At 45.6% G+C, this 25,298-nt stretch overlaps 1 protein-coding gene across 2 annotated transcripts; it reads left to right on the top strand.

Annotated features, from left to right (window-relative positions):
- Positions 1–581: 581 nt before the first annotated feature.
- Positions 582–24,255, top strand: LOC120036334 (cytokine receptor-like factor 3). Of its 2 annotated transcripts, none has more exons than XM_038982812.1 (10): positions 582–686; positions 8,011–8,147; positions 16,108–16,315; positions 18,052–18,139; positions 19,722–19,899; positions 20,013–20,070; positions 21,003–21,167; positions 21,993–22,131; positions 22,233–22,345; positions 22,501–24,255. In XM_038982812.1, exons 2-10 carry the CDS (start codon positions 8,031–8,033, stop codon positions 22,767–22,769), a joined length of 1,335 nt encoding a protein of 444 aa, XP_038838740.1. In that variant the 5' UTR covers positions 582–686; positions 8,011–8,030; the 3' UTR covers positions 22,770–24,255. The 2 variants fall into 2 exon arrangements, with proteins under 2 accessions (XP_038838740.1, XP_038838739.1); XM_038982811.1 differs by having other exon boundaries at positions 584–686; positions 8,018–8,147.
- Positions 24,256–25,298: the final 1,043 nt, after the last annotated feature.

Raw genomic sequence — 25,298 nt, 5'->3', positions numbered from 1 at the left:
CCTCATTACTAACCTGTACCCCCGCACACTGACTCGGTACCGGTGCCCCCTGTATATAGCCTCCTTACTAACCAGTACCCCCGCACACTGACTCGGTACCGGTGCCCCCTGTATATAGCCTCCTTATTGATATGTTATTGTGTTACTTTTTACTTGAGTTTATTTGGTAAGTATTTTCTTAACTCTTCTTGAACTGCACTGTTGGTTAAGGGCTTGTCAGTAATCATTTCACGGTAAGGTCTACACTTGTTGTATTCGGTGCATGTGACAAATACAGTTTGATTTGATAGCTGTCATGATTCAGTCACTTAGGTCTACACATATTCTCAATCACACGCATACTTTGGCGATGATAAAAATGTCCAAACAATAAAATCGCACAGTTAGAAAGTACATTTATTTGGTTGAAACTTGCATTGGGATGTTTATGCCAATGCATCATCCGAGTTTCATCCGTCTTTAACTATTACAGCAAGGCTATTGTATCACATTTGCAACGTAGAGGGCGGGTACGGGGAGAGGAAGACTGGGTGATATCCTTCTTCTATTGGTTAGTTGAGCTGCCGATCAGCAGAAAGCCCAGGAAAATTGTTTTTTTTTGGACTGGCGCAAAAACGTCTTTGCGTTTGTTCGGTAGCCGAAACGGTATCGCACTTTAGAATGACCAGAAACTAAGTCCGAATCAGGTAGGATTCGTTATCGCATTATTTAATAGGCTACATGAAGCGTTTACTAATGTCTTGAATATGACTTTTGATGTGCTTTGAGCTGGCGTACATGGGTGCTTTCTTTGACATTTTCTGGAGATGTTTTGTTTCACGAGGGTTGGTGAAAGCCAAGCCCTCGATGCTTTACTTTCATTCATCATCCAACAATAACCAGAATTGTGTGAAGTGCATATGTACGGATAAAGGCATGTTGGGTGGTGACTTCTCGTGAAACGGGGGTGTTTAGAATTACGGAAGTTGATTTTGAGCGAGTATGGTCATGTTTTTCTGTTGCGCAAAGTTGCGTTGCCTCTCCATGTCATCCGCTCGCTACGTGATGATGATAATAGTTGCGGTCGAAGCTCCACACTCGTCTTTATGTGAGCATCTTACATAACTTTCCAGGTTGAACACATAATGACAGACAGTTGTGTAGAATGACACGTCTGATGTAGGATTCTAGGTTAATAATGTAGCCTACTGCTGGATATGGTGAATTTAAATTATAGGTCTAGAAATAACTATCAGAATGGCAATTGTCCAAAGTGATGAGATTTTGTAGGTTACTAATCAATCAATCAATCCATCAAATCAATCACATTTGATTTATAAAGCCCTTTTTACATCAGCCGATGTCAAAGTAATTTGTTACTTTACTTTCTTGACTTAGCTATCAGTAACACTCATGGAATTAAAGTGTAGACATGGCAGTAGGACTGTTTCCTAGCAACAGATCAATACGTATCTATAGGTCAGTAGTCTATGTTCATAACAAGTCTGAAAGCCTAACCCACTGTATGGATTTCGGGTGCGTACACGAAGTCCTGAAAAACAAAGGATGCGTCCCAAATAGCATCATATTCCCTACATAGTGCACTACTTTTGACCAGGACCATAGCAGACTTTGTTTCAGCTGGAGTGAGGGTGATATCATGTTTCACTGACAGCATCTTCTCAACAATAGTCTGAGGCTTTCTGCGATCAACATTGTGTGTCTGTGATTATCCATGTGGCCTGAATGTTCCTCCCACGCTGGGGTCAATCTGTTATATTGCTCCAAGATTACTGCCTTTAAATCCTGTGTGTGTGTGTGTGTGTGGAGGGAAGGGGTCTAGTCTTAGAACTGGGGCATACACATTCACGCCATACTATCTCTGTCACATGTAAATGCATGTGACAGAGATGAGAGAGAGACCAGGGCCCATAGGGATCAGACCAACAGTAGTGCACTACATAGGGACTAGGGTTCTATTTGTGATGTAGCCAGTGTGTTCAGGCAGGAGGCCCGCTGCCGTCTGAATCTAGGTCACCAGCAGCAGCAGCAGCAGCATCATCAGCAGCATCACATAGACAACACGGTAGCATACACCTCTAACACACACACACACACACACTCCTATACACACGTTCGTACACTCTCAACCGCACACACACAAAGTTCTCCATCTTTCTAGTCCCAACTCGGTGCCAACTCAGTCCTAACCAACGTTCCCTCTAAACTGAACGCGGCGCTCAGTGGCCTGAGATTGCTGCACAGCTAGACATATCAGCCCACTGAGAGAAGCACGAGATTGAACTTTACACAACTTTCTAGAGTGTTCTCTGTTAGTTAACACCATCTACATTTCCTTTTACTGTGTGGCGACAGTGGCCAATTTCAATGCAACATACCTGAAACAAAACTAACTATGCGAGAGATTTTGTTGACGGCAGAACGCATCAGAGTAGGATTCTATTGAGCACGACTCAGCCCGTACTCTACACAGACTGGTGGGGCATAACCAATCAGAACTGCAGTAGGCCTATATGCAAATAGATCATTGCCATATATGGATCTGTGCCATTTACTTTAAACTGGACTGTGTTTACAGCTGTGGTATCACTGACATTGCTCGTCCAAATATTTATACATTCTTAATTCCATTCCTTTACTTAGATTTGTGTGAATTATTGTGACATTGTTAGATATTACTGCACTGTTGGAGCTAGAAACACAAGCATTTCGCTACACCCGCAATAACATCTGCTAAACACGTGTATGTGACCAATAACGTCTGCTAAACATGTGTATGTGACCAATAACATCTGATTTGATAGTGAGTGTAGATGTGCTTGTTTTGAGATCAAATCAAGAGCTGCATGTAGCCACGTGTCCACATTGTGTTCATATCCTTTGCTAGTTAGTGAGTTATTAGCCCAGTTATATATCATTAGTAGTCAGTAGTAGGGGAGTGATTGCTTCCTACAAGAGCACTAAACATTTCTAGACAAGCAGGTCAGGTAAAGAGCTTTTCTTTGCCTTTGAAGGGACAGTCTTGTATTTTGAGACAGGCTTGAATAAGCTAAGTAGCCAATAGGCAGAGGGTAGCATCATTTGTCTGATTCTCTGTAATAATGGTATGGGAATAATAATGCATTTTATTTTGTAAAGTGTAAACAACACAACAACATTTTCAGTCACCTCCTTGTCTGAAAGACAAGTGGATAAACAGGTTCATGTCAAGCCCTGTATGTTGTTTTTGTCAAAAGTCTCATGGAATGTAGGACTACATTGAACACCACACATTGGCTGCTACTGTAGACTGAATAATAGAACAGCTATTTCCATTGGATGCATTTTCTCTATTGTTGTTGATGGTAGGCCACTCTGGTAGGCCTACATTACGATCAAATAGCCACAGTAGCCTACTTGACCACTGTTAAAACTAGAGGTTGACCGATTAATCGGCATGGCCGATTTCAAGTTTTCATAACAATCAGTAATTGGCATTTTTGGACGCCGATTACATTGCACTCCACGAGGAAACTGCGTGGCAGGCTGACTACCTGTTACGCGAGTGCAGCAAGGAGCCAAGGTAAGTTGCTAGCTAGCATTAAACTTATCTTATAAAAAACAATCAATCTCCACAATCACTAGTTAACTACACATGGTTGATGATTTTACTAGTTTAACTAGCTTGTCCTGAATTGCATATAATCAATGCGGTGCCTGTTAATTTATCCTCGAATCACAGCCTACTTCGCCAAACGGGTGATGATTTAACAAAAGCACATTCGCGTCAGCAGCAGTTTGGGCCACCTGGCTCGTTGCGAACTGTGTGAAGACCATTTCTTCCTAACAAAGACCGTAATTCATTTGCCAGAATTGTATATAATTATGACATAACATTGAAGGTTGTGCAATGTAAAAGCAATATTTAGACTTAGGGTTGCCACCTGTTCGATAAAATACGGAACGGTTCTGTATTTCACTGAAAGAATAAACGTTTTGTTTTCAAAATTATAGTTTCCAGATTTGACCATATTAATAACCTACGGCTCGTATTTCTATGTGTTTATTATATTATAATCAAGTCTATGATTTGATAGAGCAGTCTGAATGAGCGGTGGTAGGCAGCAGCAGGCTTGTAAGCATTCATTCAAACACTTTACTGCGTTTGCCAGCAGCTCTTAGTAATGCTTGAAGCACAGCGCTGTTTATGACCTCAAGCCTATCAACTCCTGAGATTAGGCTGACAATACTAAAGTACCTATTAGAACATCCAATAGTCAAAGGTATATGAAATACAAATGGTATAGAGAAATAGCCCTATAATAACTACAACCTAAAACTTCTTATCTGGGAATATTGAAGACTCATGTTAAAAGGAACCACCAGCTTTCATATGTTCTCATGTTCTGAGCAAGGAACTTAAATGTTAGCTTTTTTACATGGCACATATTGCACTTTTACTTTCTTCTCCAACACTGTGTTTTTGCATTATTTAAACCAAATTTAATATGTTTCATTATTTATTTGAGACTAAATAGATTTTATTTATGTATCTTGGCTTCTTACTGCATTCGCGTAACAGGCAGGCTCCTCGTGGAGTGCAATGTAATCAGGTGGTTAGAGCATTGGACTAGTTAACTGTAAGGTTGCAAGATTGAATCCCCGAGTTGACAAGGTAAAAATCTGTCGTTCTGCCCCTGAACAAGGCAGTTAACCCACTGTTCCTAGGCCGTCATTGAAAATAAGAATGTGTTCTTAACTGACTTGCCTAGTTAAATAAAGGTGTAAAAAAAAAAAATTGGACACCGATTTCCGATTGTTATGAAAACTTGAAATCGGCCCTAATTAATCGGCCATTCCGATTAATCGGTCGACCTCTAATCTGTAGGATTCTAGAGCCAGTGTGTTATAATCTGTAGGATTCTAGAGACAGTGTGACAGTGTGTTATAATCTGTAGGATTCTAGAGACAGTGTGTTATAATCTGTAGGATTCTAGAGACAGTGTGTTATAATCTGTAGGATTCTAGAGACAGTGTGTTATAATCTGTAGGATTCTAGAGACAGAGAACAGCTACCAACAACAAACCACACCCTTTTAGAAAGCTTTCTGAGAAACATACACTAGTTCTTTTCTAACAGATCAGTAACTATTTATAGTCAAAGAAGCACATCTCAATATGTTCTGGTGTAACTGTCTGTGTGGTTCTGTTAGATTGACTGTGTGGTTCTGTTAGATTGACTGTGTGGTTCTGTTAGATTGACTGTGTGGTTCTGTTAGATTGTCTTTGTGGCTCTATTAGATTGACTGTGTCTGTAGGCCTATCTGTTAGATTGACTGTGACTGCATGGTTCTGTTAGGTTGACTGTGTCTGTGTGGTTCTGTTAGGCCTACAGTCACAGTCAATCTATCTGTTAGGTCTGTAGATTGAACCAAAGATGTCCGCAGGGCGAGATGGAACCACCGTCTGCATCCCAAATGGCACCCTATTCCCTAAATACTGCACTCCGTTTTACCAGGGGGAGTTCTTTAAGGGACAGACCATGTGTTTTGTGTTATCCGTCTGGAGGGAAACGGGTGGGTTCAGCCCAGTGGGTCATGTGGTTCCACTGGTATTGTTGTCCTCCAACACCAACTCTGACCCTCCCGCTGTCTGTGTGTGTTTGACAGTAGTACCGTGACCCTTTGAACATACTCACTCAATCAATCAATCAATGAACCTCCCAGATGACCTCACTAAGGTGTGTGTTTGGGGGCAGCGTAGGATACATTGTGTACCCTGGGATGGCTTCTAGTGAAAACCCGTCCATCTCCTCTTTCTGCCTCTGGTGAAACCAGTTTTTATACAAGTCGATGGGGGGAAACCAGTTTTTACATAAGTCTATGTGTGAAACCAGTTTTTATACAAGTCTATGGGCGAAAACAATGCACTTGAGATGGAGGTTTTGGTGAAGACTGAAGTAAGCTTCCTCTGTACTGTACCTTCAGCCAAACTACCTCAACATGTTCTGGTCTGGTACAGGCTGTACTGTACCTTCAGCTAAACTACCTCAACATGTTCTGGTCTGGTACAGGCTGTACTGTACCTTCAGCTAAACTACCTCAACATGTTCTGGTCTGGTACAGGCTGTACTGTACCTTCAGCTAAACTACCTCAACATGTTCTGGTCTGGTACAGGCTGTACTGTACCTTCAGCCAGCCTACCTCAACATGTTCTGGTCTGGTACAGGCTGTACTGTACCTTCAGCCAGCCTACCTCAACATGTTCTGGTCTGGTACAGGCTGTACTGTACCTTCAGCTAAACTACCTCAACATGTTCTGGTCTGGTACAGGCTGTACTGTACCTTCAGCCAGCCTACCTCAACATGTTCTGGTCTGGTACAGGCTGTACTGTAACCCTAACCCACAGCATCAGTAAAACTCTTTTGTGTCATACCCATGGATTTCTGTTTTTGTATCTGCTATGTGGGAAACAGTCATCTTGAATGTGAATAGGGACGATCTGCTTGTAGCTGGTTGCTGCTAGTCTCTGGTTGGCTGGTTGCTGCTAGTGTCTGGTCTCTGGTTGGCTGGTTGCTTTCCTCCAGTTAAAGGGAAGTGGTTTGATCTGTTTTACACATCATCGTCAGACATCCTCTACTCTCCTCTAATCTCCCCTACTGTCTCTCCTCACTGCTGTCTGTCTGGTGTACAAGCTACTGTCTCTCCTCACTGCTGTCTGTCTGGTGTACAAGCTACTGTCTCTCCTCACTGCTGTCTGTCTGGTGTACAAGCTACTGTCTCTCCTCACTGCTGTCTGTCTGGTGTACAAGCTACTGTCTCTCCTCACTGCTGTCTGTCTGGTGTACAAGCTACTGTCTCTCCTCACTGCTGTCTGTCTGGTGTACAAGCTACTGTCTCTCCTCACTGCTGTCTGTCTGGTGTACAAGCTACTGTCTCTCCTCACTGCTGTCTGTCTGGTGTACAAGCTACTGTCTCTCCTCACTGCTGTCTGTCTGGTGTACAAGCTACTGTCTCTCCTCACTGCTGTCTGTCTGGTGTACAAGCTACTGTCTCTCCTCACTGCTGTCTGTCTGGTGTACAAGCTACTGTCTCTCCTCACTGCTGTCTGTCTGGTGTACAAGCTACTGTCTCTCCTCACTGCTGTCTGTCTGGTGTACAAGCTACTGTCTCTCCTCACTGCTGTCTGTCTGGTGTACAAGCTACTGTCTCTCCTCACTGCTGTCTGTCTGGTGTACAAGCTACTGTCTCTCCTCACTGCTGTCTGTCTGGTGTACAAGCTACTGTCTCTCCTCACTGCTGTCTGTCTGGTGTACAAGCTACTGTCTCTCCTCACTGCTGTCTGTCTGGTGTACAAGCTACTGTCTCTCCTCACTGCTGTCTGTCTGGTGTACAAGCTACTGTCTCTCCTCACTGCTGTCTCTCCTCACTGCTGTCTCTCCTCACTGCTGTCTCTCCTCACTGCTGTCTGTCTGGTGTACAAGCTACTGTCTCTCCTCACTGCTGTCTGTCTGGTGTACAAGCTACTGTCTCTCCTCACTGATGTCTGTCTGGTGTACAAGCTACTGTCTCTCCTCACTGCTGTCTGTCTGGTGTACAAGCTACTGTCTCTCCTCACTGCTGTCTGTCTGGTGTACAAGCTGTCTCTCCTCACTGCTGTCTGTCTGGTGTACAAGCTACTGTCTCTCCTCACTGCTGTCTCTCCTCACTGCTGTCTGTCTGGTGTACAAGCTGTCTCTCCTCACTGCTGTCTGTCTGGTGTACAAGCTGTCTCTCCTCACTGCTGTGTGTCTGACCCTCCTTGTTGTAGTACTGTGGTGGTGCAGAGCGTCAAACTGACTTCAGGGGAATACACACGTTCCAGTCTGAACGCTGTCAGAGTGAAGAGAATCAGACCACAGGGACATGAAGTTACAAACATCCGCTAATGACCTGTGTGTGTGTGTGTGTGTGTGTGTGTGTGTGTGTGTGTGTGTGTGTGTGTGTGTGTGTGTGTGTGTGTGTGTGTGTGTGTGTGTGTGTGTGTGTGGGAGCCAGGCGATACAGCAGGATGTCTATAGAGGCTGAGGCGTTGCTGCAGGAGGCTAAGGAGAGTATAGAAGCAGCTCAGAATTACAGGAGCGAACTACAACAACGCCTACATGGACTCAGCCAGGCACGCAAACAGGTAATAACACAACTACACTGGTCCAACCCGCACGCAAACAGGTAATAACACAACTACACTGGTCCAACCCGCACGCAAACAGGTAATAACACAACTACACTGGTCCAACCCGCACGCAAACAGGTAATAACACAACTACACTGGTCCAACCCGCACGCAAACAGGTAATAACACAACTACGCTGGTCCAACCCGCACGCAAACAGGTAATAACACAACTACACTGGTGCAAACAGGTAATAACACAACTACACTGGTGCAAACAGGTAATAACACAACTACACTGGTCCAACCCGCACGCAAACAGGTAATAACACAACTACACTGGTCCAACCCGCACGCAAACAGGTAATAACACAACTACACTGGTCCAACCCTCACGCAAACAGGTAATAACACAACTACACTGGTCCAACCCGCACGCAAACAGGTAATAACACAACTACACTGGTCCAACCCGCACGCGAACAGGTAATAACACAACTACACTGGTCCAACCTGCACGCAAACAGGTAATAACACAACTACACTGGTCCAACCCGCACGCAAAAAGGTAATAACACAACTACACTGGTCCAACCCGCACGCAAAAAGGTAATAACACAACTACACTGGTCCAACCCGCACGCAAACAGGTAATAACACAACTACACTGGTCCAACCCGCACGCAAACAGGTAATAACACAACTACACTGGTCCAACCCGCACGCAAACAGGTAATAACACAACTACACTGGTCCAACCCGCACGCAAACAGGTAATAACACAACTACACTGGTCCAACCCGCACGCAAACAGGTAATAACACAACTACACTGGTCCAAACCGCACGCAAACAGGTAATAACACAACTACACTGGTCCAACCCGCACGCAAACAGGTAATAACACAACTACACTGGCGCAAACAGGTAATAACACAACTACGCTGGTCCAACCCGCACGCAAACAGGTAATAACACAACTACGCTGGTCCAACCCGCACGCAAACAGGTAATAACACAACTACGCTGGTCCAACCCTCACGCAAACAGGTAATAACACAACTAGACTGGTGCAAACAGGTAATAACACAACTACGCTGGTCCAACCCTCACGCAAACAGGTAATAACACAACTACGCTGGTCCAACCCGCACGCAAACAGGTAATAACACAACTACACTGGTCCAACCCGCACGCAAACAGGTAATAACACAACTACACTGGTCCAACCCGCACGCAAACAGGTAATAACACAACTACACTGGTCCAACCCGCACGCAAACAGGTAATAACACAACTACACTGGTCCAAACCGCACGCAAACAGGTAATAACACAACTACACTGGTCCAACCCGCACGCAAACAGGTAATAACACAACTACACTGGCGCAAACAGGTAATAACACAACTACGCTGGTCCAACCCGCACGCAAACAGGTAATAACACAACTACGCTGGTCCAACCCGCACGCAAACAGGTAATAACACAACTACGCTGGTCCAACCCTCACGCAAACAGGTAATAACACAACTAGACTGGTGCAAACAGGTAATAACACAACTACGCTGGTCCAACCCTCACGCAAACAGGTAATAACACAACTACACTGGTCCAACCCGCACGCAAACAGGTAATAACACAACTACACTGGTCCAACCCGCACGCAAACAGGTAATAACACAACTACACTGGTTCAACCCGCACGCAAACAGGTAATAACACAACTACACTGGTCCAACCCGCACGCAAACAGGTAATAACACAACTACACTGGTCCAACCCGCACGCAAACAGGTAATAACAACTACGCTGGTCCTACCCGCACGCAAACAGGTAATAACACAACTACACTGGTCCAACCCGCACGCAAACAGGTAATAACACAACTACACTGGTCCAACCCGCACGCAAACAGGTAATAACACAACTACACTGGTCCAACCCGCACGCAAACAGGTAACACAACTACACTGGTCCAACCCGCACGCAAACAGGTAATAACACAACTACGCTGGTCCAACCCGCACGCAAACAGGTAATAACACAACTACACTGGTCCAACCCTCACGCAAACAGGTAATAACACAACTACGCTGGTCCAACCCTCACGCAAACAGGTAATAACACAACTACACTGGTCCAACCCGCACGCAAACAGGTAATAACACAACTACACTGGTCCAACCCGCACGCAAACAGGTAATAACACAACTACACTGGTCCAACCCGCACGCAAACAGGTAATAACACAACTACACTGGTTCAACCCTCATTCAGATTAAAGGTCGACCTACGGAATGGCCGATTAATTAGGGCTGATTTCAAGTTTTCATAACAATCGGTAATCTGTATTTTTGGATGCCGATTCTGGCCAATTACATTGCATTTCACGAGGAAACTGCGTGGCAGGCTGACCACCTGTTACGCGAGTGCAGCAAGGAGCCAAGGTAAGTTTAATGCTAGCAACTTATCTTATAAAAAACAATCAATCTCCACATAATCACTAGTTAACTACACATGGTTGATGATATTACTAGTTTAACTAGCTTGTCCTGCATTGCATATAATCAATGCGGTGCCTGTTAATTTATCATCGAATCACAGCCTACTTCGCCAAACGGGTGATGATTTAACAAAAGCACAATCGTTGCACGAATGTACCTAACCATAAACATCAATGCCTTTCTTAAAATCAATACACAGAAGTATATATTTTTAAACCTGCATATTTAGTTAAAAGAAATTCATTTTAACAGGCAATATTAACCAGGGAAATTGTGTCACTTCTCTTGCGTTCATTGCACGCAGAGTCAGGGTATATGCAACAGTTTGGGCCGTCTGGCTCGTTGCAAACTAATTTGCTAGAATTTGACATAATTACAATATAACATTGAAGGTTGTGCAATGTAACATCAATATTTAGACTTAGGGTTGCCACCCGTTTGATAAAATAAGGAACGGTTCCGTATTTCACTGAAAGAATAAACGTTTTGTTTTCGAAATGATAGTTTCCTGATTTGACCATATTAATGACCAAAAGGACCATTCATCTAGTATCAGGAAGATGTTACAGCCTTCCCTCCTCCCTCTACCCCCCTCTCTATCCCCCTTCCTCCCTCTCCCCTCCCCCTCTCTCTCCCCTCCTTCCTCCCTCTCCCCTCCTTCCTCCCTCTCCCCCTCTCTCTCCCCTCCTTCCTCCCTCTCCCCTCTCTCTCCCCTCCTTCCTCCCTCTCCCCTCTCTCTCCCCTCCTTCCTCCCTCTCCCCTCCCCCTCTCTCTCCCCTCCTTCCTCCCTCTCCCCTCCTTCCTCCCTCTCCCCTCCTTCCTCTCCCCTCCTTCCTCCCTCTCCCCCTCTCTATCCCCCTTCAGGCTAATTGTAAACACTTGTTATTTCCTGCTCCTCTAAAAGTAAAGCAGAGAAAGAGAGGTAAATGAAAAGAGAGACAAACACGACTCATTGGCCAAACCGGAGGTGGCGTGAATGCGGAGTAGTCCAACTCCTGAACTAAAAAGCACATTCTATTGAAAACAGGCTGTTTAGTTCAGGTGAGGACTTCATCTGTGTCTGTAACTAGGTTTCCATCCATCTGGTGACAGATTGTCATCAGAATGTTCTAAACTCCTGATTAAAAACAAGATGTCTCCGTTTCCCCACCAGAGATGTCTCCATCAAGCTGACGTGTTGCAGGTGAAAGGCAGTGTATTAAACAACTACTTCTGTGGTTCAATTCCCATCTACTGAATAGGGGGTGTAACGGTATTGGTGCTGAACCGTTCAGTACGGGGACCTCGGTTCGGTCTGCACTGTGAAACCCGAACACATTAAATCTATATATGTTTAAATGCACTAGGTCTATAGGCTATGACTATGCTGGGCTGTAGGCCTCTGCCTCTTGAGTAAATCTAAACTGAAAAACATTCCAGGCTATTCTGTTAAAACAACCAGAGTCTATGTGCACGTTGTGATCAACATTCAAATCTTAATTGGTTCATTTCAAACTGTCCTTTTGTGAGGCGTAGCCGGGAACTAGTTCTGTATGATGGCGAGTGGTGGGGGCGTCGATAAACCAGGAGGATTCTCCTTCGTTTAAATCTAAATTTTGGCTTCCCAGTAAATTACAAATGGCGATGGACAGAGTTGTGGCTTAAACCTTCACTGTATTGTCACCACTGCTCAACCAGAATTGTCAGAGACTCCAGTCACCCAAGTTAGACTGTTTTCTGTGCTACCGCACGGCAAGCAGTATCGGAGCGCCAAGTCTAGGACCATAAGGCTCCTTAACAGCTTCTACCCCCAAGCCATAAGACTGCTGAACAATTAGTCATATAGCCACCAGACAATTTACATTGACCCCCCCTCTTGTACACTGCTGCTACTCGCTGTTTGTTTGTTACCTATGTATAGTCACTTCGCCCCCACCTACATGTACAGATTACCCCAACTAGCCTGTACCCCTGCACACTGACTCGGTACCGGTGCCCCCTGTATATAGCCCCCACACTGACTCGGTACCGGTGCCCCCTGTATATAACCTCCACACTGACTCTGTACCGGTGCCCCCTGTATATAACCTCCACACTGACTCGGTACCGGTGCCCCCTGTATATAACCTCCACACTGACTCTGTACCGTAACACCCTGTATATAACCTCCACACTGACTCTGTACCGGTGCCCCCTGTATATAGCCCCCACACTGACTCGGTACCGGTGCCCCCTGTATATAACCTCCACACTGACTCTGTACCGGTGCCCCCTGTATATAACCTCCACACTGACTCTGTACCGGTGCCCCCTGTATATAGCCCCCACACTGACTCGGTACCGGTGCCCCCTGTATATAACCTCCACACTGACTCTGTACCGGTGCCCCCTGTATATAACCTCCACACTGACTCGGTACCGGTGCCCCCTGTATATAGCCCCCACACTGACTCGGTACCGGTGCCCCCTGTATATAACCTCCACACTGACTCTGTACCGGTGCCCCCTGTATATAGCCCCCACACTGACTCGGTACCGGTGCCCCCTGTATATAACCTCCACACTGACTCTGTACCGGTGCCCCCTGTATATAGCCCCCACACTGACTCGGTACCGGTGCCCCCTGTATATAACCTCCACACTGACTCTGTACCGGTGCCCCCTGTATATAACCTCCACACTGACTCTGTACCGGTGCCCCCTGTATAAACCCTCATTATTGTTATTCCCTCATTATTGTGTTACTTTTTATTATTACTTTTTATTTTAGTCTACTTGGTAAATATTTTCTTCTTCTTGAACTGCACTGTTGGTTAAGGGCTTGTAAGTAAGTATTTCACTGTAAAGTCTACACTTGTTGTATTCGGCGCATGTGGCAAATAAAGTTTGATTAGATTTGAATAGCCTCTGCAGCTGCCAACACCTCAAACATGTTGACACATTTACGCCAACATCACCCCAGTATTCCCACCACCGGAACAAGACGGAAACACAAAGCAACATCACCCCAGTATTCCCACCACCGGAACAAGACGGAAACACAAAGCAACATCACCCCAGTATTCCCACCACCGGAACAAGACGGAAACACAAAGCAACATCACCCCAGTATTCCCACCACCGGAACAAGACGGAAACACAAAGCAACATCACCCCAGTATTCCCACCACCGGAACAAGACGGAAACACAAAGCAACATCACCCCAGTATTCCCACCACCGGAACAAGACGGAAACACAAAGCAACATCACCCCAGTATTCCCACCACCGGAACAAGACGGAAACACAAAGCAACATCACCCCAGTATTCCCACCACCGGAACAAGACGGAAACACAAAGCAACATCACCCCAGTATTCCCACCACCGGAACAAGACGGAAACACAAAGCAACATCACCCCAGTATTCCCACCACCGGAACAAGACGGAAACACAAAGCAACATCACCCCAGTATTCCCACCACCGGAACAAGACGGAAACACAAAGCAACATCACCCCAGTATTCCCACCACCGGAACAAGACGGAAACACAAAGCAACATCACCCCAGTATTCCCACCACCGGAACAAGACGGAAACACAAAGCAACATCACCCCAGTATTCCCACCACCGGAACAAGACGGAAACTCAAAGCAACATCACCGCAGTATTCCCACCACCGGAACAAGACGGAAACACAAAGCAACATCACCTCAGTATTCCCACCACCGGAACAAGACGGAAACGCTAAACACCGCCGCTTTGTCTCCCCTCTGCATTGAAGCAGCCCTCCACAGCTGCTTCTGACTGGGCCAAAGACATGACAGATAGTTTACAGTAGTAGATATGAACCCATTCTCAGTGGTTGAGGAGAATAGAGGGTATCGAGTCACGTTACCAACTTCACCCTCCGCTCTATATAACGGGTAGTACCCTCTATATAACCAAGAGAACGGGTAGTACCCCCTCTATATAACCAAGAGAACGGGTAGTACCCCCTCTATATAACCAAGAGAACGCCAAAGTTATCAATGAATTGAAATGGACACTTATCTACAGAATGGTTCTGTTCTACCCGCTCTCTGGTGCCCACTGTTCCCACCCAGTATCTGGCACTCGTCTCTCTCCTTTCCCAGCTGTAGAGTCCAGTTTTGGGCCATTTTTCCCATAACCCCCCTCTTCCCCAGGGATGAGTCATAATCACTGTAATATGAGACGAGGCAGGCAGGAAAAACTGCTCTGTCACACACACACACAGATTACCAGGATGGTGTGACGTCCGTGAGCAGTGTGTGTGCCTTAAATACTTCTGGCTTCTGTATGAGAGGGAGTCAAAACATCCTGTAGTTATCTCTCTCTGGTCTCTCTCTCTCTCTCTGGTCTCTCTCTCTCTGGTCTCTCTCTCTCTCTCTGGTCTCTCTCTCTCTCTCTGGTCTCTCTCTCTAGTCTCTCTCTCGCTCTGGTGTCTCTCCTGTCTCTCGCTCTCTCTGGTCTCTCACTCTCTCTCACCTTACCCCCCTCTCTCTCTCTCATACGTCTTATCTCTCTCTCCCCAGCCTGTATGTCCTCTACTCCCAGTGGTCATTGTATTCCAGATGACAATATTAGCTTTCCAATCCTTCACCGTCCCAAAATATACATTATCTTTGGCAACATCCCAAATGGCACCCTATTCCCTCCATAGTGCACTACCTTTGGGCCATGGTCAAAATGAGTTCACTATATAGAGAATAGGATGCCATTTAGGATACTGCCCTTATCTCCACAAAACTGACAGACACCAGGAAGTGATGCAATGGCTCCAGTGAGGCATTTCCTGTGTCCTGCTGTCTGTACACAATGATCTCTGATAGTGTTCTATGTAGGTCTTTCCATCCTCATCCAACTATTCTTTTCTCTTGTTTATCAGTGCAGCTCCTCTGCTCTTCTGTTTCCTTCTCCCGCTCTCTCTCTGGTCTCACTCTGGTCTCTCTCTCTGGTCTCACTCTGGTCTCTCTCTGGTCTCACTGGTCTCTCGCTCTCTTTCTCTCTGGTCTCGCTCTTTTTTTGCTCTGGTCTCGCTCTTTTTTGCTCTGGTCTCTCGCTCTCGCTCTCTCTCACTGGTCTCTCACCCTCTTTCTCTCTGGTCTCTCTCTCATAGTCATAGTGAGAGGAGGACTGTCAGTCAGTGGGTGTGTCCCAAAAAGCTCCCTATATAGTGCACTACTTTTGACCAGAGCTCTATGGGCCCCTCCTCTCTATGAGCCCGACTGCACTATAAAGGCACTAAGGGTGCCATTTGGGACTGAGATAGTCTGGTAGTTTCATACTGACAGGAGTTCAGCTCAGGATGATTGTCTGTTAAGAGGAACTGAAACAGAGACTAAGTTTCACTGCAAACCACTACCCACCAGCTTCCTGTTCCGTTGGGGGACTGGCACTGTTTCCACATCTTAACGGTTTAGCATTTTTGGTACAAAGTTAACATATCAATTGAATCTCTCTCTCTCTCTCTCTCTCGCTCTCTCTCCAGGTACGAGGCAGCTCGTCTCAGGCCAGGGAGGGGTTGAAGCGTCATTTCTCAGAGCTCCAGACGGCTGTGACCCGCCTCCTGACGGAGCGTCTGAGCGTGCTCCTTAGCGAGGTGGATGTCATCGAGCAGGACAGCGTACGACCGCTGGACGACTGCCAGAAACTCATAGAACATGGAGTGAACACTGCAGACGAGCTGCTCCGAGAGGGTGAGGTATAGATAGACGGAGGGACGCATGGTTCAAATCCCGGAGCCCTTGAGCAAGGCACTTAACCCTGACTGATCCAAGGTGACCCTGGCCGTGACCCCACTCCCTGAGACTGTCTCAGGGGGAGTAGGGATATGCAAAAAACACACATGTCCCTTACACACTGTGTGTAACAGGACTAATAAAATATAATAACATAATCACCTCACAAATCATTATGACTCGTTCTATTACACACCGTCAGAATCATGTTTCTCCTGTCCTCCTCCTCCTCAGTACTGTCAGAATCATGTTTCTCCTGTCCTCCTCCTCCTCAGTACTGTCAGAATCATGTTTCTCCTGTCCTCCTCCTCCTCAGTACCGTCAGAAGCATGTTTCTCCTGTCCTCCTCCTCAGTACCGTCAGAATCATGTTTCTCCTGTCCTCCTCCTCAGTACCGTCAGAATCATGTTTCTCCTGTCCTCCTCCTCAGTACCGTCAGAATCATGTTTCTCCTGTCCTCCTCCTCCTCCTCAGTACCGTCAGAATCATGTTTCTCCTGTCCTCTTCCTCCTCCTCCTCAGTACCGTCAATCATGTTTCTCCTGTCCTCCTCCTCCTCCTCAGTACCATCAATCATGTTTCTCCTGTCCTCTTCCTCAGTACCATCAATCATGTTTCTCCTGTCCTCTTCCTCCTCAGTACCGTCAGAATCATGTTTCTCCTGTCCTCCTCCTCCTCAGTACCGTCAGAATCATGTTTCTCCTGTCCTCCTCCTCCTCAGTACCATCAGAATCATGTTTCTCCTGTCCTCTTCCTCCTCCTCCTCAGTACCGTCAGAATCATGTTTCTCCTGTCCTCCTCCTCCTCAGTACCATCAGAATCATGTTTCTCCTGTCCTCCTCCTCCTCAGTACCATCAGAATCATGTTTCTCCTGTCCTCCTCCTCCTCAGTACCATCAGAATCATGTTTCTCCTGTCCTCCTCCTCCTCAGTACCATCAGAATCATGTTTCTCCTGTCCTCCTCAGTACCGTCAGAATCATGTTTCTCCTGTCCTCCTCAGTACCGTCAGAATCATGTTTCTCCTGTCCTCCTCAGTACCATCAGAATCATGTTTCTCCTGTCCTCCTCAGTACCGTCAGAATCATGTTTCTCCTGTCCTCCTCCTCCTCAGTGCCGTCAGAATCATGTTTCTCCTGTCCTCCTCCTCCTCAGTGCCGTCAGAATCATGTTTCTCCTGTCCTCTTCCTCCTCAGTACCGTCAGAATCATGTTTCTCCTATCCTCCTCCTCCTCAGTACCATCAGAATCATGTTTCTCCTGTCCTCTTCCTCCTCCTCCTCAGTACCGTCAGAATCATGTTTCTCCTGTCCTCCTTAGTACCGTCAGAATCATGTTTGTCCTGTCCTCCTCCTCCTCAGTACCGTCAGAATCATGTTTGTCCTGTCCTCCTCCTCCTCAGTACCGTCAGAATCATGTTTCTCCTGTCCTCCTCCTCCTCAGTACCGTCAGAATCATGTTTCTCCTATCCTCCTCCTCCTCAGTACCATCAGAATCATGTTTCTCCTGTCCTCCTCCTCCTCATTACCGTCAGAATCATGTTTCTCCTGTCCTCCTCCTCCTCAGTACCGTCAGAATCATGTTTCTCCTGTCCTCCTCAGTACCGTCAGAATCATGTTTCTCCTGTCCTCCTCCTCCTCAGTACCGTCAGAATCATGTTTCTCCTGTCCTCCTCCTCCCCCATGTCCTCTCTCCAGGTGAGGTAGCTATCCGTTGTGGTCTGGGGGAGAAGGAGGACAAGCTGGGGAGTTTCACCAAGAAGGCCCTTCAGATCCAGCTGGACAGGTGAAGGAGAGGGAGGGAGGGAATTATCATACTCTCTTTCACTATGTCATGTATGTTGTAACTAAGAATACAATGTAAAGGTTAACTGCGCGTGTGTGTGTGTGTTTATTTTAACCGTGTGTGTGTTTATTTTAACCGCGTGTGTGTGTTATTTTAACCGTGTGTGTGTGTTATTTTAACCGCGCGTGTGTGTGTTTATTTTAACCGTGTGTGTGTGTTTATTTTAACCGTGTGTGTGTGTGTTAACCGTGTGTGTGTGTGTGTTAACCGTGTGTGTGTTTATTTTAAACGTGTGTGTGTTATTTTAACCGTGTGTGTGTGTGTTTATTTTAACCGCGTGTGTGTGTGTTTATTTTAACCGCGTGTGTGTGTGTTTATTTTAACCGCGTGTGTGTGTGTTTATTTTAACCGTGTGTGTGTGTGTGTTTATTTTAACCGTGTGTGTGTGTGTGTGTGTGTGTGTGTGTTTATTTTAACCGTGTGTGTGTGTTTATTTTAACCGTGTGTGTGTGTGTGTGTGTTATTTTAACCGTGTGTGTGTGTGTGTGTTATTTTAACCGTGTGTGTGTTTATTTTAACCGCGTGTGTGTGTTTATTTTAACCGTGTGTGTGTTTATTTTAACCGTGTGTGTGTTTATTTTAACCGCGCGTGTGTGTGTTTATTTTAACCGCGCGTGTGTGTGTGTTTATTTTAACCGTGTGTGTGTGTGTTTATTTTAACCGCGCGTGTGTGTGTTTATTTTAACCGTGTGTGTGTTTATTTTAACCGCGCGTGTGTGTGTTTATTTTAACCGTGTGTGTTTATTTTAACCGCGCGTGTGTGTGTGTTTATTTTAACCGTGTGTGTGTGTGTTTATTTTAACCGCGCGTGTGTGTGTTTATTTTAACCGTGTGTGTGTTTATTTTAACCGCGCGTGTGTGTGTGTTTATTTTAACCGTGTGTGTTTATTTTAACCGCGCGTGTGTGTGTGTTTATTTTAACCGTGTGTGTGTGTGTTTATTTTAACCGCGCGTGTGTGTGTTTATTTTAACCGTGTGTGTGTTTATTTTAACCGCGCGTGTGTGTGTGTTTATTTTAACCGTGTGTGTGTGTGTTTATTTTAACCGTGTGTGTGTTTATTTTAACCGCGTGTGTGTGTGTGTTTATTTTAACCGTGTGTGTTTATTTTAACCGTGTGTGTGTTTATTTTAACCGTGTGTGTGTTATTTTAACCGTGTGTGTGTGTTATTTTAACCGTGTGTGTGTGTTATTTTAACCGTGTGTGTGTGTGTGTTTATTTTAACCGTGTGTGTTTATTTTAACCGTGTGTGTGTTTATTTTAACCGTGTGTTTATTTTAACCGTGTGTGTGTGTTTATTTTAACCGTGTGTGTGTGTTTATTTTAACCGTGTGTGTGTCTTATTTTAACCGTGTGTGTGTCTTATTTTAACCGTGTGTGTCTTATTTTAACCGTGTGTGTGTGTGTGTTTATTTTAACCGTGTGTGTGTGTGTGTGTTTATTTTAACCGTGTGTGTGTGTGTGTTATTTTAACCGTGTGTGTGTGTGTGTGTGTTTATTTTAACCGTGTGTGTGTGTGTCAGCCTCCCGGAGGTACCAGTGTTAGTAGACGTGCCGTGTGTGTCTGCCCAGCTGGATGACTCTCTGCTGTACGCGGTGAGAGACAGAGTGTCACGACACGGATCAGTCTCTTCACACCCTCCGGTCCAGATAGAGGAACTCCAGGAGAGACCTGGCAGTGTGTTAGTACGCTGGTGTAAGGTGAGGACACGCGCACACACACACACACACACACCCTACAGGTGTTATGACAGTTAATATCAGTAACTAGTACACTGTCCTGTGTGTGTTTCATAACATCTCTGTCTCTCTAGGTGGATGATGAGTTTGCGGTGCAGGACTACCGTCTGCAGTATCGTCGCTCAGTGTCTGGTCAGTACCTAGGTCAAAAATGATTTAATATCCCAGAACTTACTCATTTCTTTGTGATTCTATATCATTCCTATTTATTTAAAATGTACAATAATAATCTAAGTCTGGAATGTTTTCATAAAACATAACTTTTAATAACGCATAAATACATTTCTGAACAAAGGGACCAGCCAAGCTGCCTTAGTGCAACAAAGGGACCAGCCAAGCTGCCTTAGTGCAACAAAGGGACCAGCCAAGCTGCCTTAGTGCAACAAAGGGACCAGCCAAGCTGCCTTAGTGCAACAAAGGGACCAGCCAAGCTGCCTTAGTGCAACAAAGGGACCAGCCAAGCTGCCTTAGTGCAACAAAGGGACCAGCCAAGCTGCCTTAGTGCAACAAAGGGACCAGCCAAGCTGCCTTAGTGCAACAAAGGGACCAGCCAAGCTGCCTTAGTGCAACAAAGGGACCAGCCAAGCTGCCTTAGTGCAACAAAGGGACCAGCCAAGCTGCCTTAGTGCAACAAAGGGACCAGCCAAGCTGCCTTAGTGCAACAAAGGGACCAGTCCTGATCCCATGAATCTGTTTGCGCCTGTGGATATGTTGTCCTAACCATACAATTACATATTAGTAGTGCTTAATAATATATCATATAATGTGAAATATATTATAAAATATAATTGTATGAATGGTACATTATAATATGAATAATACGTTTTAATTGAGTTGTACTTTATAGTATGAATAGTACTTTATAATATGAATAGAACATTCTACTAGAATAGTACTTTGTTAATAGTGCTTAATAATATATATTATAATGTGAAATATATTATAAAATGTAATTGTATGAATGTTACTTTATAATATGAATAGTTCTTTATAATATGACTAATACATTCTACTAGAATAGTGCTTGATCTCTGTGGTCCTAACCTTGGTATCTTCCCCTTCAGGTCAGTACGAGGATACCTACATCGGGCCGGAGCAGGAGTTCCTGGTCCTACACCTGGACCCCCACACTGATCATCTGTTCAGGGTGTGTGCCCGGGGGGAGGGACGGACCGAGTGGAGCCCCTGGAGCGTCCCACAGACAGGATACACCACACTGGCACCCCATGGTAAACACACACACACACACCCCATGGTAAACACACACACACCCCATGGTAAATGCGCGCACACACACACCACAGGGTAAACACACGCACACCACATGGTAAACACACACACACCACATGGTAAACACACACACACCACATGGTAAACTCACACACCACATGGTAAACTCACACACCACATGGTAAACTCACACACCACATGGTAAACTCACACCCCAGGGTAGAAACACACACCCCAGGGTAAACACACACACCACATGGTAAACTCACACACCTGGAGCAGATGTACGGTGAAGCATTCAGCTCCAGGTTATGCATGCTGACACAGCCTGGTCTACGAGCATCAAAGTATGTCTCTGATGGTGTTTTTGCGTCTCTGATGGTATTTTTGCGTCTCAGATGGTGTGTGCTCGTGTAGCGTGAGTCACTAGCTCTGGTCCAGGGCATCAGTGTGTTGGGCACATACCAGTCAGGGCCAGGGCGTAATGTTAACCATTGTTGCTTGTGCAGCTAGCTAGTACACACGTACTAGCTACTTAGAACACACTAGCTACTTAGCACACTCTAGCTACTTAGCACACTCTAGCTACCTAGCTTATAATTTCACTTCCCGTGCTGTTGGTGTCAGTAAAGCACCATCCTCTCTGGCATCATTCAACATCCTGTCTCATCTATGTCTCAGTGTCTGTGGCGTGAGAAGGTGTCTCCTGGAGCCAGACCTGTTGAAATGCAGTCGGCCTCGACTGAAGATGTACTGTTGTCATGGTTTCTGTCTTCTTCTGGGTGGTGTGTGTTTCTCTGACCGTGTGTTTGTGTGTGTTCCAGAGTGGCGTCCAGGCAGTGAGGGCTACATCCTCAGCAGTAGAAGGAACATCGCCATGCGGAGTGACTCGTCCCCCTCTAAAGCTGGGGTTCTTTACTCCAACGCTCCAACGTACTTCTGTGGACAGACGCTCACCTTCAAGTCAGTACACACACTCCCTCTCTCTCTCCATCACAATCTCTAGCGTAATGTTATGCTGTGATTCCTGTCGTGTGATTAATGTGTTTTGTGTGCTTGCGTAGGATCTCTGCGACGGGCCAGGTGGACAAGCGGGACAGTATCGGGGTGTGTGTGGGGTGTGAGGGAGAGGCGGAGTCTCTCCAGAGGGACCAGGCTGTCTGCATCTCCACCAACGGTACACTCACCATCACTTTAAAAAATATATATTGTAAAGCGTACAATTGCAGAGTAGCAGCAGCGTTAAAAGTTAGCAAAACTTGACAGATTTTTTCTCACCTTCTCTTTATCCCTCCTCTTCCTACTCTTTCCTCTCTCCTCTCTCCCCTCCAGGAATGGTGTTTGTCAACGGTAAAGAGATGACCAACCAGCTGCCTTCTATCACCCTTGGCTCTGCCGTGACCTTTGATATGGAAGTGGTCAACCTACTACCTATTAGCAACAACAACAACCTTAGCGACGGAGGCAACTTCAAGCTGAGGGTTACGATTGGCTCAGGGAACCGGGAAGTGGTGTTTGATTGGCTGCTGGACCAGGGGGTGGATTGCCTGTTCTTTGGCTGCTCCTTAGCCCACCCTGGTTGGAAGGTGCTTGTGTTTTGAGGCTGCTGATTGGACAGCAGCCCTGTCAGTCAACACAAAGGGACAAGCAGAGTAACAGTCCTGTCTGCTGGAGTTGTCCTGTCCCAAATCAACCCCTTAGACCAGTGGTATTCAAACTTTTTTTAGCAGGGACCCTATTTGTTTGTGTGCATTTTCTCATGAACCCACCCCAAAAATAATGACAACCTTAAATTAGTACATTTTACATCAACAAATAATCCTTAATTCGTTACATTTACAAGACACCAAAATAAATGTACTCAATTGTATTTTTCAAATACGTTTGTATAATCTGTACTCGTACTTTTTGTTTAGTGGGGTCGCGATCATCGCCTTTGAATACCACTGCCTTAGACACTTAGCCTCTACCCCCTATAGCAACCTTTCAGTATTGGGGTATTTCTAAAATGTGAATTCAACTGCTGTTTACAGTAATGTACCCCTCCTTTACCCACTGTGTGACCCATCGTTCCTTTCACCCTGGGAAAGGTTTCATCTGGCCTTCTGCAGCTATCTGTGCTCCCTCCAGGTATGACTGGTGATGGCTGTCTTCTCCGGTATCAGAACATCTCAGCTCCAGTAGCACACCTTTCTCCTCTTGGCACCTGGATCGACAATGTATGCAAAGCCCTTTCTGAACTGGCTGATAAGATATCCTGCCATCTGATACAGACTCGTGTGCCAGAACTGACCAATCATTCTTCCTTTTCAAGAGACACTCAGGCTGTGCATGAAATGGCACCCTATTCCCTACATAGTGCTATGGGCCTTGGTCAAAAGTAGTGCACTATATAGGGAATAGGGTGCCATATTTCAGATGCACATTCTCTCCAAACGTCCTAAAATGGTGTTGTTTTTTACTTTTGAATGTGAGAACAATAAGGGAGTGGTCTCGTTCAGAGATCAGAGAGAGACGTTACCTTTCATCAAACACATGCGCTGCAAAGCATGCTGGTGTGGTTTACCACAGAATAAGACACCACCACTGTGAAAAACGACTCACTCCAGAGATCGTAACCTCTTCTTTGTCGGTCTCTCCTTCCCTGTCGACCCGTTTAATTCTCTAGCTCAGTGTGAGCAGAACTCATGGTGTGGACGAAGTGTTCTGAATCAGATTCCATTTCATGCTCCTAATGTGCTTTTTAAAAACTTTTTTTTTTTTTTTTGCTAACAGTTTTCACAACCATGTAATGTAACTTCACTTGTAGACATTGATGAATTTTGGGGGGAACTTGTGAGGTGATTTATATTTTAAAACGGTATCCTATTTCCTCTAGAGCAATATAGGGACGAGTGGGTTGCTTCCTGTGGTTCTGCAGAGATGGAATGGTTGCTGTGGTTACAGAGCGCTCTTCAACAGACTGAGTTAGATGGTTCAAATTTTAAATTAACCTTTATTTAACTAGGCAAGTCAGGTAAAAACAAAATGTTATTTACAATGACGGCCTCCCCCCTAACCCGGACGACGCTGGGACAAACCCTATGGGACTCCCGATCACGGCCGGTTGTGACACAGCCTGGAAACGAACCAGGGTCTGTAGTGACACTAATACAGTGCCTTAGACCGCTGCGTCACTCGGGAGTGTGACATTTTCACATTTAACAGGTTAACAGTGGTCATACATACTGTAAGACAATGCTGGATACAGTATACAGCTGTATAGTTGCTCTGTGGCAGTGTTGCTCCACGTCCAAATAATCTGATATCAGTGAAAGGGTGGTGGGCTTGGAAATAGAACCAGGCCACCTGTTAAAGTGGGGTCGTACTCAGCTGTCTGTCATCCACCACCATCTTCATGCAAACATCCGTCTCCGATTCCTTTAACTGTGTCTCCGATTCCTTTAACTGTGTTGTTGAGTCCCAAATAGCACCCTATTCCCCATCTAGTGCACTACTTTTGACCAGGATCCATAGGGCTGGTCAAAAGTAGTGCACCAGATAGGGTGCCATTTGGAATGCTAACTGACTTGTAATCAGGGTTGGGCTCAGTTCCATTTCAATTCGGGAGGTTAACTGAAATTCCAATTGCGTTAAAGTGGAATGTGAGTTGACTTCCTAAATAGCATTGACCCCAGTCCTGCTTGTTATCAGGCTTATTATTTACATGTGTGTGTATACCTCCTTGTGCCTTCCTTCAGTACAGAACGAATGCCCCAGAAACATCCAATAAATTGCTTAGTCATCTATTTTTGGTTATTTTTGTCTGAAATATGAAAAAATCCAAATTGGAGCCACATCAAGAGATGGACAGAACTTCAGGATTATGGGTCAGCCAGGATAACAGACCATTTCTACTAGCCAGGATAACAGACCATTTCTACTAGCCAGGCTAGCAGACCATTTCTACTAGCTAGGATAACAGACCATTTCTAAAAGCCGGGTCCAAAATGTGCCGGCCCGTGCCATGTTTGTAAATACAACATTTGGCTGGTCTGACGGGCTAGTTGGGCACATTCCTACTGGCCCAGTCTGAAAAGTACTATCCTCGGGCTAGCTGACGGTCTACCCCCTTATCCTAACATGTGAAT

The sequence above is a fragment of the Salvelinus namaycush genome, unplaced genomic scaffold, assembly GCF_016432855.1.
Source record: "Salvelinus namaycush isolate Seneca unplaced genomic scaffold, SaNama_1.0 Scaffold131, whole genome shotgun sequence".
NCBI classification, from domain to species: Eukaryota; Metazoa; Chordata; class Actinopteri; order Salmoniformes; family Salmonidae; genus Salvelinus; species Salvelinus namaycush.
Note: the sequence above shows the minus strand (reverse complement) of the source record. Positions and strands in the feature narration are given on the sequence as shown.